General features: G+C 41.1%; 1 protein-coding gene across 1 annotated transcript in view; it reads right to left on the bottom strand.

Moving 5' to 3' along the window:
* The window catches only part of FNTA (farnesyltransferase, CAAX box, alpha), a 24,751-nt gene that overhangs the window by 1,919 nt on the left and 7,477 nt on the right, over positions 1 to 15,355 (bottom strand). Inside the window, exons 3-7 of the mRNA XM_003793916.3 lie at positions 14,640 to 14,754; positions 11,230 to 11,334; positions 6,364 to 6,490; positions 3,182 to 3,330; positions 874 to 936 (exon numbers count right to left, since the gene is read on the bottom strand). Coding sequence (XP_003793964.1) covers positions 874 to 936; positions 3,182 to 3,330; positions 6,364 to 6,490; positions 11,230 to 11,334; positions 14,640 to 14,754 — 559 coding nt within the window. The remainder of the gene's footprint in view (positions 1 to 873; positions 937 to 3,181; positions 3,331 to 6,363; positions 6,491 to 11,229; positions 11,335 to 14,639; positions 14,755 to 15,355) is intronic.

Genomic DNA, 15,355 nt, shown 5'->3' with positions numbered 1-15,355 from the left:
AAAAAAAAAAAAAAAAAAATTTGGAAAAATTATCTGGGCAGGATGGCTTGAGCCCAAGAGTCTGAGGTTGCTGTAAGCTATGACGACTCACAGCACTCAACCCAGGGCAACAGAATGAGACTCTGTTTCAAAAAAAAGCAAGAAACTTGTAAATTATGTGAATCTTTCAGATAATTAAGAACTGAGTAAAAAATTTTTAAAAATGATTATAAATGATCATTTATAGTTTAAACTATGCAACATGCAAAATTAAAGCCGAAAATAAATCACTTTCTTAAAATTAAGAAGGAAAATAACAGGTTCTTGTTTCTTCTTGAAATGGCTGCTTACTCCTTAAGTGTTCTAGACACTGCAGGGCCCACCATGACATCTCCAAATGTGACTGGCTCCACATTCCGTGCTCTTTGGGCCTAGCTCCCCTGAAGATCTCTAAGTTTACAAGGAGCCTGTGACACCTTGTGTTGTGTCAGTGGTCAGTTAGTGAAGCCTTTTCTATTTAAGGACTTATTAACAGGGTCTCTAGAAATGGAAACAGAATGGCTGGCTACCCATCTGTATAATCCACTTGTCAACTGTCTACCTCGCTCTGCTGTGCTCCTAAGATGAGCAGAACCGAGTGTGTGTGCCATTCTTTGACATAAGACTACAGGATTCGTAAGTACAATTCACACTGCATCACTGTTTACTTTCGAACTGTTCTATAAACAACTGTTCCTGGGAGTTAACACAGACTATTATTACATTCTTGCTCTTAGATCAAAAACGTGAAAATTCTTTAGCACCCCTTTTGGATCATCATAGAACACACTCCATGAAGCATCACAGTAACAGATTATTTGTTTATTAAAAAAAAAAAAAAAAAGACCCTCTTACCCTTTCAAATAGTTCCACGCGCTTTCATTATGTGGTACTAGTTTGATCATTTCCAGGGTATACCTACAAGAAAACACATGTTCAAGAGCAGTACCGGGACTTCAGAGTTCACCAAGACTGTGGCACAGCGTGGCCACACGTTCTCACTTGTGCATCCTCAAATGCATCTGTCAGGGACCAAAGCACCTATCAAGGTCGTTATCTTTTTTTTTTTTTCAAAACAGAGTTTCACTTTGTTGCCCTCAGTAGAGTGCCATGGAGTTACAGCTCACAGCAACCTCAAACTCTTGGGCTCAAGTGATTCTCTTGCCTCAGTCCTCCAATTATCTGGGACTACAGGTGCCACTACAACAACACTGGGGTATTTTTAGAGACTAAGTCTCGCTTTGGCTCAGCTAGTCTGGAAGAAGCAATCCACTCACCTGGGCCTCCCAAGTGCTGGGATTACAGGCGTGAGCCACTGTATTTGGGATTATCCCCCAGCCCAACCAAGCATAAGTCCCTAATTCTTACTAAAGGCCCAGATTTTCAGAATGGTCAATAAGCACTGACTTCAACGTATAAGTCACCAGCTGCATGACCCAGTAATAAGAGCCAGCCTGTCCTCTGAAGCCAGGCATTGACTTCTTCCTCTGTGGTTATCGAAGTCCTAAACGGCATTTTCTTCCAATAGAGACTTTTTAATTTTCACTGAAGATCTCGCGAGTGCTGCCACCTCCATCAATGATCTAGCGAGAGCTACTGGGTAACACACTGCAGCTTCTCCGTCAGCACTTAAGGTTCACTCTCTACTTCCAGGGTACAGAGATAGATTCTTTCCATCAACCTTATGAACCAACCTCTGCTACTTTTAAATTTTTTTTTCCTGCAGATTCCTCACCTCTCAGCCTTCACAGAACTAAAGAAAGTTAGGATCTTACTCTGGATTAAGCTTTGGCTTTAGGGAATGTTGTGGCTGGCTTGATCTTTTATCCAGACCACTCAAACGTTCTCCATATCAATACTAAGGCTGCTTCGCTTTCCTACAATTCATGTGTGCGGTGGAGTAACACTTCCAATGTCTTTTAAATTTTTCCTATACATTCACAACTTGGCTACCTCTGGTGCAAGAGGCTCAGCTTTCAATGTGCCTTCCTCACTGAGCTTGTTTCTAGCTTTTGATTTACAAGGAGAGACACCTCTTACTTTCACATGAATGCTTAGAGGCTATCGTAGGGGTTATTAATCGGCTTAATTTCAATATTGTTGTATTTCAGGGAATAGTAAAGCCCAAGAGGAGGAAGATGGGGGACAGACCACACTTAGTGATGAAGCTCACTCTCTCATATGGGCACAGTCATGGCACCTCAAAACAATTACAATACCTAAGACAACTGATCAAAGGCCACCATACAGCTGTAATAATTTGTAAAAATCCTAGTATCTGCAAGGTGTAAAAAACAAGGTATAGATAGGAGAGAACTAGAAAGAAGACATAAGGTGTGCTTGTGGGTCTGTCTGCTCTAGATATAACTCTGGAACGGAGAGTTAACGTGGGACATGGACTGAGGGCTGCTCTTAAAAATCTAAATCACCAGAACCCAGTACAGAGCAGCTAGAAGCAGCTGGCTTGGTCCAGGAAGAACTGAAGGCAAGGACGTGAAATCAGTCTCTCCCAGTAGTTGTTCAAACATGTCTATTAATTAAAATTACGATTGCCGTCTTATAACAGGCTTTGAAAACAAGCATGTTCAAATTATGAAATAAGACACTGAGACAAAAATGGACAAATATAAGGTTAGAAAAAAATGGCTCTTAGTATCTATGGATATAATACAGAAATTCACGCCAATTCAGAAATTTCTAGCTCTTCTAACAGCTTCTGATACAGCGGTCCTCAACTGGGGGTGATTTTATCCTCTAAGGGACACCTGCCAGTGTCTGAAGACACTTAGTTCAAGGTCAGGGATGCTGCCTAACCTCTTACACACACAGGATGACTGGGGCCAAACCCCACACTAGGGTCACACGGCATCTGGGAACTACTATTTGAATGCAAGAGAATTTAATGAGATAATTTTAAAATGAAGTTTTTCAGACTCTCAGAAATCAGATTTCTTTCCAATCTCTGGTAACAACAGTATTTCAAGATACCTAAAGACACTACAAAGTAGAGGCAGACCATCTACCGTCTGTGTTTCCTCTCACTGTTCTGTTCTGGTTTAGTCCCACAAGCGTAGGAGCCTGGTCTTTGTTGTGCCCCTACTGCCCGAGACATGGAAGGCAAGCAAGACACGGTTAAGGACGGAGCAAGTGAAGGGCTACTAACTGGACTTCTCTCTCCAGCACAGCGTGGTCACTGTAGCCAGTGGTGTTTGAAATAACGAAGTGTCTTTGGTTCCAGACGGAGTTATTCCTCACGTCCTCTTTTAGAAGCTGATCTACATACTGCAGTTCATTATCCCAAAGCTTAAATTCCTAAAAGAAAATTAAAAAAAAAAAAATTAGAAATGTCCCATCATTCATAAACAATGAAAATAAATGAAACCGTCAGTAAACCTAACAAGGCAGACCTGTGTCACATACTGAGAGAAGGGACAGTCACCGGTCAAGGAAAAAGAGGGCGACAGAGTCCAGAAACACACGGAGAGATCAAAGAAAACTTAGAGGGGAAAAAAGCCAACTCACGAGTAAGAAAGTAACTACAGTGCAGAGTAGCAATTCAATGTGATTTGATATTAATATAGAATATTACAGGCAGCATTCAAAAGTGTACACATATGACAAAATTACATTAAAATACATGTAGGGCAATACATACCACAGGATTTAGATAAAAATTTATAGCTTACAAAGCTATTTTAGTTGAAAAAGGTATCGGCCAGGCGCGGTTGCTCACGCCTGTAATCCCAACACTCTGGGAAGCCAAAGCAGGTGTCTTGCCTGAGCTCACAGGTTCGAGACCAGCCTCAGTCAGAGCAAGACTTCATCTCTAAAAATAGCTAGGCTTTGTGGTGGGTGCCTGTAGTCCCAGCTACTCAGGAGATTCTGGCAAGAGAATCGCTTGAACCTAAGAGTTTGAGGTTGCTGTGAGTCGTGATGCCATAGCACTCTACCACGGTACCCTAGCCGGGCAACAGAGAGACACTCTGTCTCAGGGGAAAAAAGAAGTTCGGCTCACAATAACTTGAATAACATGAATGTTTATAATTAATGTTAAAAATAATGCTTAAGGCTCGGCTCCTATAGCTCAGTGGTTAGGGTGCCGGCCACATACTCCGGGGCTGGCAAGTTCAAACCTGGCCCAGAGCCTGCTAAACAATGGTAATGACAACAAAAAAATAGCCAGGCGTTGTGGTGGGCGCCTGTAGTCCCAGCTACTCGGGAGGCTGAGGCAAAAGAATCGCTGAAGCCCAAAAGTTTGAGGTTGCTGTGAGCTTTGATGCCACTGCACTCTACCACAGGTGACATAGTGAAACTCTGTCTCATTAAAAAAAAAAAAGCTTAAAACTAAAATTCTGTCACATTGAATATATGTATGTCATTAAGTTATTTCAAGAACTATCTCACATGCATTTTAAGTAATCAGAGAATGTACTAAATTCATTACATTCTCACTGAAAATAAATGAAGTATTAAAAATGACGCTCCAAAATTAACTCCCTTTACTAGAAACAGGCTTAGATCAGGCTCCCTCGGCCCTGGCAGTGATAACCTGCACCAGGCAACCCTTTGCTGTGGGGCTGTCTCAAGCACGGAGGATGGCCAGCAGCAGACCTGCCCGCTACCTCCTCGACACCACCAGGCCCCTAGTGTGACAGTGAAAAATGGCTCCAGACGCTCCAAATGTTCTCCATGGAGCACAGTCACTGCTGCTTGAAAACCATGGAATCTAAGATGTGCATGTCCCACTTTGAACCTTGGGACAAGTTTTCTTCCTTTTTATTTAGCTTATAAAAATGTACAGATTTTCTTCAGTTTTCAGAATCCATCTGCCCCTCATTAGGGTAGAAATTATTCTTTTAAAAATTATATTGGAAACATGAAATCATAATATATCTAATGTGGAAACAAGAAAATTACATGTACTTTGGTTTTGGAAGGATATTTTGAAGTCCTTTCTCATAGGAACCTTCACAATCATTTCAGTGAGCAGTGCCCTGGGTGGGGGCTTTTCAGAGACACTGGGAATGTTCTCCTTCTCAAGCTGCTGTGGCAAACGGTGGGGCTGTGGGCTTGCATATAATTTTTACTCTTATATGATTAAAATATTCATTATAAAGTGAAAATATCAAAAACGTTTAGAAAATGTGTCCCTTTAGCTGAATTTGGAAATTTTTTAAATTTTAAATAAAATAGTTATGGTGAAATGCTCTTGGTGTAATGAATAGTGTGAAAAGTAGCAATCTATGGAGAAATTCAAAGAAAACAATACTACAATTGTCTGTTAGAATAAAGGAAATGCCCAGAGTAGGAGTTACAACTATTCTATTCAGTATTAAGCACAAAATTTTAATACATGGGTAGAAATAAAATACACAATAGTTACTGTTTCAAAGTTTATATATATAAAAACTTTATTTATTTTTTTTGAGACAGAGTCTCACTATGTTGCCTGTGGGAGAGTGCTGTGGTGCCACAGCTCACAGCAACCTCAAACTCTTGGGCTCAAGTGATCCTCTTGCCTCAGCCTTCAGGCGCCCACCACAACACTCAGCAATTTTTTAGAGACAGGGTCTCGCTCTTGCTCAGGCTGGTCTCCAACTCCTGAGCTCAGGCAATCCACCGGTCTTTGCTTCCCAGAGTGTTAGGATTACGGAATGAACCACTGTGCCCAGCCTTACACAAAAACTTTAAACGTCCCCTTGTTAATTAAAATAGTAATATAAAAACTAAATAATAGAGCTGCACTAAAGATTTACTACTTTTTGTACTAAATTCGCCAGCAAACATGTGATACAAATTGAAAGAATTAAAAATTTACTTTTATTCTTTAGTATAAAGCTATTCATCAACATATCCAAAGAGATCATAAAGGCAAACCAACATGAAAGATGTGAGGTTTTAAGTACCTTAATTCTTTTTTTTTCTTTTTGAGACAGTCTCACTATGTTGCCCATGGTAGAGTGCCGTGGCATCATAGCTCACAGTAACCTCAAAGTCTTTGGCTTAAGCAATTCTCTTGCCTCAGCCTCCCAAGAAGCTGGTACTACAGGTGCTCACCACAATGCCCAGCTATTTTTTTGTTGCAGTTGTCATTGTTGTTCAGCTGGCCTGGGCCTGGTTCGAACCTGTCAGTCTTGGTGTATGTAGCTGGTGCTGTCACCACTGTGCTACAAGTGCCAAGTCATTAAGTACCTTAATTCTTAATTATTACATATTATGTGCAATGATCTATATGATCTATGTGTGTTTTGCTTTAGAAGTATATTTAGACTTTAATAGTAATTTTACCTGTTTAATTCAGTTAAAAATAAAAATCTGAAAAGCACTGTAACAGGAAGGCAATACCTGAATAACCCACTGTCGGTGCTGCCAGGCATGGTAATTCTTTGCATCCTGATTAAGAATATCAGCAATAAACTCAAGCTCCTGAGATGGGTCTTTGAGCCATTCCACTAAGACTCGCCTATGATGCCTGAAGCCCAGAGAAGAAAGAAAAGTTTTTTGTTAATTGAGTCAAGAACTCAAATATCAGCTGCACATGTGTTGACACAGGTAACGTGGAAGGACACTCAAGAAACAAAAACTCACCCCTAATTCTCAAGACACTACTGGAGAGGAAGGTCACACAAAGAAAATAGTAAGAAAAAAGTTCACAACACTAAGGACGCGCTGAGAAACACAGACAGTTATGTGCAAAATGAAATCAGATACATGGGGTAAAAAGAAGGTTCACCTCAGCCCAACGTGGTAGGTCACGTCTATAATCCCAGCACTCAACAGGAGCGAGACCCCTTCTCTTACTAAAAATAGAAAAATGAGTTGGCCGGCCATTGTGGTGGGTGCTGGTGGGATTCCAGGTACTGGAGGCTGAGACAGGAGGACTGCCTGAACCCAAGAGTCTGAAGCTGCTGTGAGCTAGGCTGACACTATGGTACCCTAGCCAGGGCAACAGAGAGACATACTGTCTCAAAAAAAAAAAAAAAAAAGTTCATCTCACAATAATACAATACAAAATTCTGTCAAAAAATTCTAACACATTACCAGACTGCATAATGACAGACTAGAGAAAATGTGCTATTGTTTTATCAAGCACAGAAGTCCCTCTCCTCAAACAGTTTGTGGATTTTCACTGAATGTAAAGCGTCACACACAAACAATTTCTCATTCCACATGTTAGTGGGCAGAACTGAACTCACATCTATCCTGAAGCCACAGGATTGTCACAAGAGGAGTTTCTGTACTAGGAAAATACTTCTAAAGGTTTTATATTGGATTCCATTTCATAACTTTCTTAAACTATAAAAATCTATTAGTGAAAACACTCTGAGGTGCACTGTGGTGAGGGTGCACATATCCGTGCGACTGTTTACTGGAAACCACTGCACCGCACACCTTCCCCGGGTGAGCTGCGCGGTGTACAAACCGTATCCCAATACAGCTAATTTTAAAGTTCGTTAAACTAAAAGTGACAAGTGATAGGAAAAAGGTGAAAGGAAGCTTAATGAACAATCTATTTAACATGCACGGAAAATTTAAAAATTCATCTTACATAATATTAAGGTAAGATACTCCTAGAGAAAAAGGTTTCCAAATTTGCATTTAGACATATTCCAAGTCAGTGAATACTAGTAGCATTTTATTTTTCCAGATTCCAGGTAAATTCTATAATTTAGGAAAAAGTTAAAAATTAGATTCTCTCAGGCTGGGGACAGTAGCTCAGGCCTATAATCCTGGGATTTCGCGAGGCTGCAGTGGAAGGATCACTAGAGCTCAGGAGTTCATAACCAACCTCAGCAAAGCAAGACTCTGTCTCTACTAAAAACAGAAAAATTAGCTGAGCATGGTGGTGCACATCTATAGTCTCAACTACTGGGGAGGCCGGGGCAGGAGGATAGTTTGAGCCCAAGAGTTTGAGGTTGCTATGAGCTATGATGATACCACAACACTACACAGGGTGACAAGAGTGAGACTCTGTCTCAATACAAAATAAATAAAATACAATAAAATAAATTAGATCTTCTGGTATATCAAAATGGAACATAAATTCATTCCGATGTTCTATGATTTAAAGAATTATTAAATTATTAAATATAGGGGTTTACCTTACAACATAAGTTTTCATAGTAAGAATTTAATAAAAAGCAATTTATTAGGATATAAGATTTTTACTACTTATTATTAAACTGGTTGTAAGAGGAACTAACAGGGTAGGTAATATAAAATGTACTGCAATTAAAAAACTGCGGAGCTGGGTACAAGTGAATCTTTCTAAAAGCAGAGTATGAATATCTTAACACAATAACTAAGAAAATGACATGAAGGCTACATTAACCAGTTTGATGAGAGTATTTCAAATTGTATATGAAAACACCACACTGTACCCCATGATTGCATTAATGTACACAGCTATGACTTAATAAAAAAAAAAACTGAGGGGCTTTCAACAGCAGCTGCTTTGATTGGGTTTGTGTTTTGTTTCTCGTAACAATGGGTGCTGGGGTGTTAAGGACAGTGTCTGTAGGGGAATCAAACACTGAGAAGGCTTGTGATGTCTGGATTTTATAAAAGCACCTTGATTGCACAGGGTAAATAACTTTTTAATGAGTCTGAAATATTCTATTTTCTCTTCAAAGCAACTATTTTATAATGCAAGTTTTTAGGAAAGCAACAATCTACTTATAAACAAAGAGGCTACAATGGTAAAGCTTTTATTTATTTATTTATTTATTTATTTGAGACAAGAGTCTCAAGCTGTCATCCTAAGTAAAGGGCCATGGCGTCATTGCTCACAGCAACCTCCAACTCTTGGGCTCAAATGACTCTCTTGTTTCAGTTTTTCTATTTTTAGTAGAGATGTGATCTTGCTCTTGCTCAGGCCTGTCTTGAACTCATAACTCAAGCAATCGACCCGCCTCAGCCCCCAGAGTGCTAGGCTTACAGGTGTGAGCCACTGCACTTGGCCGTGGTAAAGCTTTTAACTAAATAAAATTCTACAAATGGAAATCTGTACAACAGCTACCACTTCCATGCTTTGCCAAATTAACTGGAGGTTTATCTGATTACTTACAAATAGTGTTATTTACTGAAGACAGTTATTAGGTCTATTATATTCTAATTCTCAGAAAATTAAATATCAATATGCAGGTAAATACTCCTTGAAGATAATATTTGGCTATGCGGATTATCATCACCCAGCTGGTCCAGATGCTCCGCAGCCATCCACATCTGGGATGAGGTATTCTTCCTGCCAAGACTGGCCTACAGGCTGGACCTCTTCCAACTCTCTCCTTTCTCTCCTGAAATCTCAACCTCTCTTTGTATTAACACTATCCCCTCACCAGGAAGTCTTTACCATATTGGAAACAGCAAACAAAACGCCACCCCGACCAGCTACCTGCCACGTCTTCCTTTCTCAGCACCCGAGCCTCTTCCTCTCCCAGTCACAATTCTACCCGCTGCTATGTGACTCCCCTCCTCATCCTACCTCTTCCCTCCTGCCCACTCTGTCACCCACTCCACCCCTGCACACGCCTACAACACTCACAGTTGGCCGCTCACCTGACTGACAGATCACTGGTCAACACTTTCAGTGTTTGCTTTCTCTGACTTCTCACCAGTAGCTCATGTTGGCATCTGTTCCCGACTTTTTGAAACTCTCCCCTCTTGGTTTCCTTCCTCAGTCCTCCCTGCACACACACTTCTCTGCCTGCACTCACACGATGACATGACATTCACCAGTGCTCTGTCCTCAGCCTTCTCCTCTAACTCTCCCTGAACACTGTCACCCACAGCTATGACTCCAACTTCCACTCCAGACACAGCCAGCCCCCGTTCTTGGCAGCAGCCCACACTGCTCCTCACTCCAGCAGAGCACTGTCCAGTCACTTACTGGACAGCTGTTGTCTGCATGTGGGTTTTCCACAAGCACATCAAGCACCACCTGTCCAACACTGGCCCTGGTCTCCCTTCCCCAAAATGTGCTGCTGTGCCTCTCAAATTCCCCAAGTTGACGGCACCACCACTCAGGCAGCTTTCAAACCAGACATACAGATGTTCTCCATCACCCCTTCAATAAACTAAACTTCAAACGTATGCTTTTCCCTCTAAAATCTCTCTCAAATTTACTTCTCTCTCCAGTAGCGTCTCCATGTGAAGCCTCATCTCTTCTAACCTGCACCACTGCAAGGGCGCTCGGCCTCCTGGATCATGAAGCTGGACCAGTCCCTTCCACCCTGCCATCAGGGCACCTTCTAAGACACAAATACAACCCTGTTACTTGTCACCAGCTCTCACTGCCTCTAAGATACACCCACAGCCCTGATTGATGCTCATAAGGCCCTTTACACCCTCGACCCTGCCTGGACTCCATGACCCCCCAAGGCACTCTCAGCACAGGGAATCCCTCAGGCTTCTGCCTCAGAGGTCCTTCCTTTCAAAGTCTTCCTTAAATCTCAGGCATAAAGATAATATGGTGTGTGTGTGTGTGTAGGACATTAAGTTGAAAAAAGGTAGAATGGTAGTGAGCCCTGCATCATGCAGAGGCCATCAGTGGCACACAGAGTGAAGCGCACGCTGGGCAGGGGGCCGCAGGCCTCATCTTCACCACCACCGTGGGGAGGGGGGCTCACTGTGTGCGGGGCACTGCCCACCCCCTCTCTGCCTGCCTGTTCCTAACTTCTTGCTTTCCTCCTGTCATGCTCTGCGACCCTCACCGTAACAACCCCCAGACTCTTGTCTACGTTAACCTAGGGGCTTAGCTTCTACAACAAATGCACTTTGAGGAAAACTCCAGCTTTCATTATACTTTCATACTGCTGTGTAAAATTACTAATTTCTGGTTTTATTATTTGCTTTCCTCCTTAGACTGTGTTCAGCTTTGTATCTCCAGCATCAATAAACATTTTTTGAATAAACAAATGAATAGAAGATCAATTATCAAAAGTGACTTTATAACATACTGAGGTGAAAACAATTTTCAGATTTTTTTACTCAAATTTGTTTTGACCCTAGCAGCATTTAACAGTTTCTACATCATTTCAGGCACTAAACATAAAGTTATCTCATTTAATCCTCCTAACAATCCTACCAGCAGGTAACATTAGCTTCAATATAAAGCACTAAATACAACTGTAAACAAAAGATTTTCGGCAGGTTCACCACCCAGTGGCAAGTACAATTAGCACACTGACATCTGTCCTATTTTCATCTTACCAAACTTGATAGTTTTTGGGCTGTTCCTCGATTATTGCAGTGATGTAGTTCATTTCCTCATGTAGATCCTTTTGAAGCGACTTTAAGAGAACTCTCCGAAAATGCCTACAGCAAACATCAAGCATCCAGTCTCATTACTCCAGATAAGTTGCCTACTAACAACAACAATTAAAGCTACAAGACAACAGTACAGTGGGACAAATTCCTGGTAGATTTCTATATAACCACAACAATTCAACTGCTTATGGTTGTCCAAATTCATACAACTATCTGGGGATTGGAAGGATCAACCATTTGGGGTAAAAATACTGAAAGGCAACACATTTGAGACAGAACAAAAGTAAATTTTTGAAATTTGAGTAATGAAAAACCACCAACTAAATGATTATTCTCAGGTGATACTCTGGGCACCATGTTCTATAAAACAGGAATCAAAGACATCTCTTTTCCTGTGGGCACAGCTTGTTTGTGTAGATACATTATTCATATGATAAACTAATTCTATTTTAAACATTAACAAAATATTTTACTTTTAGAACCACTACAAAAATGCTACTTATAAATGAAACAAGTTTCTCTCCAATTTCTCCACAGGCGGAATCATATTTCCTAAGACATGGTTAGTGTGGTCTATTTTTACTTTGAAATTTGAAAAAATTCTAACCCAACATATCATAAGGGACAGTTCAGGATCTAATTACCTTCTAAAATGAACTACATAGAGGAGATTACAGTATTTCTCTTCTATTGTTATAAAAGAAAATTAAAATTAGGCTTATAGAACATATAAATACAAACATAGCTTATATGGGTAATGATTTTGGGTACACAGCTATTAAAAAACCAGCAAACACACTTCTCAGGAAATTTTTAAATGCATCCTAAGTTCCTTTTTCTGTAAAGTAAAATCTTAAAAGCTAAGAAGTACATACAAAAGACATAAAATTACAAAATATGCTGATAAACAGATTAAATAAGTTTATTCTCACTTCGTAATAAAATCTCACTAAAATGACAGTAAAACAAAAAGGATAAATACACAATGAATAAGGGACCACCACGGCAACTGGGATACATCAACAAAATCATGGAAAAAGTGAGCAGAGACTAGTCGTAACTAAGAAAAACAAAATGTGTGAAAAACTGTCAACAGAAGAGGAAATGTGGAGAAAGGTTTAGAAATCAGAGGTACCAGGTATTTTCAAACTGGAGTCCAAGAGGGGCCTAAAAACAAGAGAAGGTCTACAGAAGAATCCTCACCAGCCAGAACCCCTCCCTGGGCGACACCAGCTCCCGACCCAGGCAGGAGACAGTGGCTTTATTCTCTGGAAAAATCTGAAGTAGAAAGGAGTACCACACACGCCGGAAGGCAGGGTAAGACAGAGGGTAGAGGAATTAAGGAATTAAGACTGCTGGTATGCAAAGCTGAAAAAAATCAAAACAAACCAGTTTCTAGCTCAAATCACAACAAAAAAAAAGGTTAATATTCTCCACAGTGAGACTCCCCTGCCATCATACCTCCAGCCCCCGGAACTGTGACAGCCAAATATACCCTCCTTAGGCAAAAAATTAGATGAATCCTCTTTGGAGAAATACACCGTCTGAGAGAAAAGACTGAAACTACTGACATGAGAAGGTTTCCCAACAGAACAGCCACACACACCCTCGTCACCCCCCAATTGATAAACGTTCCACACAGTGGGGCTTCCATTTATTCTTGTCTCAGTTATGAGTATAAAAGTCAAGAATTACCAACCATTTCAGAAAAATATTTACATGAAAGAGAACAAGACAAATAAAGACACCACACCCATTAATTAAAGAAAACAGGGTGCTAGTTAAAAAAGAATACTCAAAAGGCCAGGTAAGGTGGCTCACGCCTGTAATCCTAACACACTGGGAGGCTCAGGCAGGTGGATTGCTGCACTCATGGGTTTGAGACCAGCCTGAGCAAGAGCGAGACCCCGTCTCTAAAACAGCCAGGCACTGTGGTGGGCACCTGTAGGCTACTCAGGACGCTGAGACAAGAAAATCACTTGAGCCCAAGAGTTTGAGGATGCTGTGTGCTGTGACACTACAGCACCCTACAGAGGACGACAAAAGCAAGACTCTGTCTCAAAATAAATAAATAAAAATAAAATTAAAAGTTAATGCAGAATTAAAAAAAAATCAATAGAAGACTTAGAAGATAAAATTGAAGAAATATCTTACTAGTGCATAAATAGACAAAGAAATGAAAATAAAGGAGCTGAGCATGACACCACCTGTTGTTAGTCTTAGCTGTTCAGAAGGCTGAAGGAGGAGGATGCTTGACCAGAAATTATAGACCTGTCTCAAGACCCCACTGCTACCAAAAAATAAAAAAGTAAAAATGAGCTAGGAGGCTGAGGTGGGAGGATTGCTCAAGCCCAGGAGTTTGAGGCTGAAGTAAGCTAGGATCATGTCATTGCACTCCAGCCTGGACAACAGAACAAGAACCTGTCACAATCAAATAATCAATCAATCAATCAAGTTGAAGGAAAAGTAATGATTTTACAAAACAGCAGAACCTCCATAGTTGGCCATCTCCTTATGTTGACCTAATTTCCATAGACAGGATATGCAGCACACGTGCGTATCAGTACCAGGCCTAGTCCCCCATGTTGGCCACCTCTGTGTGCTGACAAGTTTGTTACAGTCCCTAGGGGGTCAACTCACAGAGGTTCTACCATGTATAGATCTCAAAAACTGCTTCCCACACAAAAACTATTTCCCATCCTTCCACTCTATAAAATGAGAGAGTAAACTGAGAAAGAGAAAGATGCAGAAATCTAGGGAATCGGAATCCAACACATGGAAGAGCTGAAGACCAGGATCCAAACTGGTGAAGAAAACAATGAGACTGAAGGACTACCTGTAGTGCTCAACAGAAACATGACATTTTATATATATCCAGAGTCTGCAGGACAAATTACTTATCAGTACAAAGAAAACAAGAAGGGCAACGTGTTACAGGGAAGATAGTGATCCCGTAGGACGAGATCAGTGTGACCCTAACTGAGCACTTGTTGGTGTCAGAGGAAGGGTCGCAGAGAGTCAACTCTGAACTCTGGATCCTTCATAGAAGGAACAGGGACTGTCTAAAATGAAAAAAAGAAAACAATAACAAGTAAACATATTATCTACAATACTGAGGAGCAGAACTGGTGACAGAAGGAAATGGGCCAAACATTAAACCCATATGTGTGTTTGTTATTTTGGTCAAAATTAAAAGTTCAGTTAAAAAAGGCCATACAGGACAGCGCTGGCCCTATATGCTGGACGGAGGTGGTGGGTTCGAACCCAGCCCTGGCCAAAAACTACAAAAAAAAGCCATACAAACCTGCACAGGAGACACGTAAGCAGGGAATATTAGCAATGTGTCTACTCACCACACTGTGTAATTGGCTGCATTCAACTCAATAGCATCTCGCGTCAGTTTAAAAGCTCGTTCACTCCTTTCGTCCCGCTGCAGAACAGCTCGGAAATAATCATAAACGTCCCGGACTGGAGACAGAGCACACAACACATTAGGACTATCCTTCTCATCTAAAGCTAGACCTTGTTGCTATACCTATGTGGAAAGACAAATGAAGAATCAGACAATGACTGCCGTGCTGAGGACACTCCAACTTCACATATGCATCACCCTGCTCACTGCTCATGCGCACGTGTACGGGGAATGCCAGACTCCACATCTTCTGAGCACCTCACATATAAACATGAAGAGTGCACATATTCACACAGCTGATTCTCTCACATTTTATTTTGATCAGATTTTTAACTGAAAAATATGCTCAGTGGTTGGAAACTCAAACAGTACAAAAAGGGGAAGGTGTGCCGGCTCGCGCCTACAATCCCAGCACCGTGGGAGGGGAGGCAGGAGGATCCCTTGAGCTTATGAGTTTGAGACCAGCCTGAGAAAGACCAAGACCCCATCTCTACCAAAAATAGAAAAACTAGCCAGGCCAAGCTAGCTGTTGTCCTAGCTACCCGGGAGGCTAAGGCAAGAGGATCACTTGAGCCCAAGCTGCTGGGAGTTAGGCTGAGGCCATGGCACTCTAACCCAAGCAACAGAATGAGACTCTGTCACAAAAAAAAAAAAAAA

The sequence above is a fragment of the Otolemur garnettii genome, unplaced genomic scaffold (genome assembly GCF_000181295.1).
Source record: "Otolemur garnettii isolate 467f Iridium unplaced genomic scaffold, OtoGar3 scaffold00074, whole genome shotgun sequence".
Lineage (NCBI taxonomy): Eukaryota > Metazoa > Chordata > Mammalia > Primates > Galagidae > Otolemur > Otolemur garnettii.
This window is presented reverse-complemented; position numbering and strand designations above follow the sequence as displayed.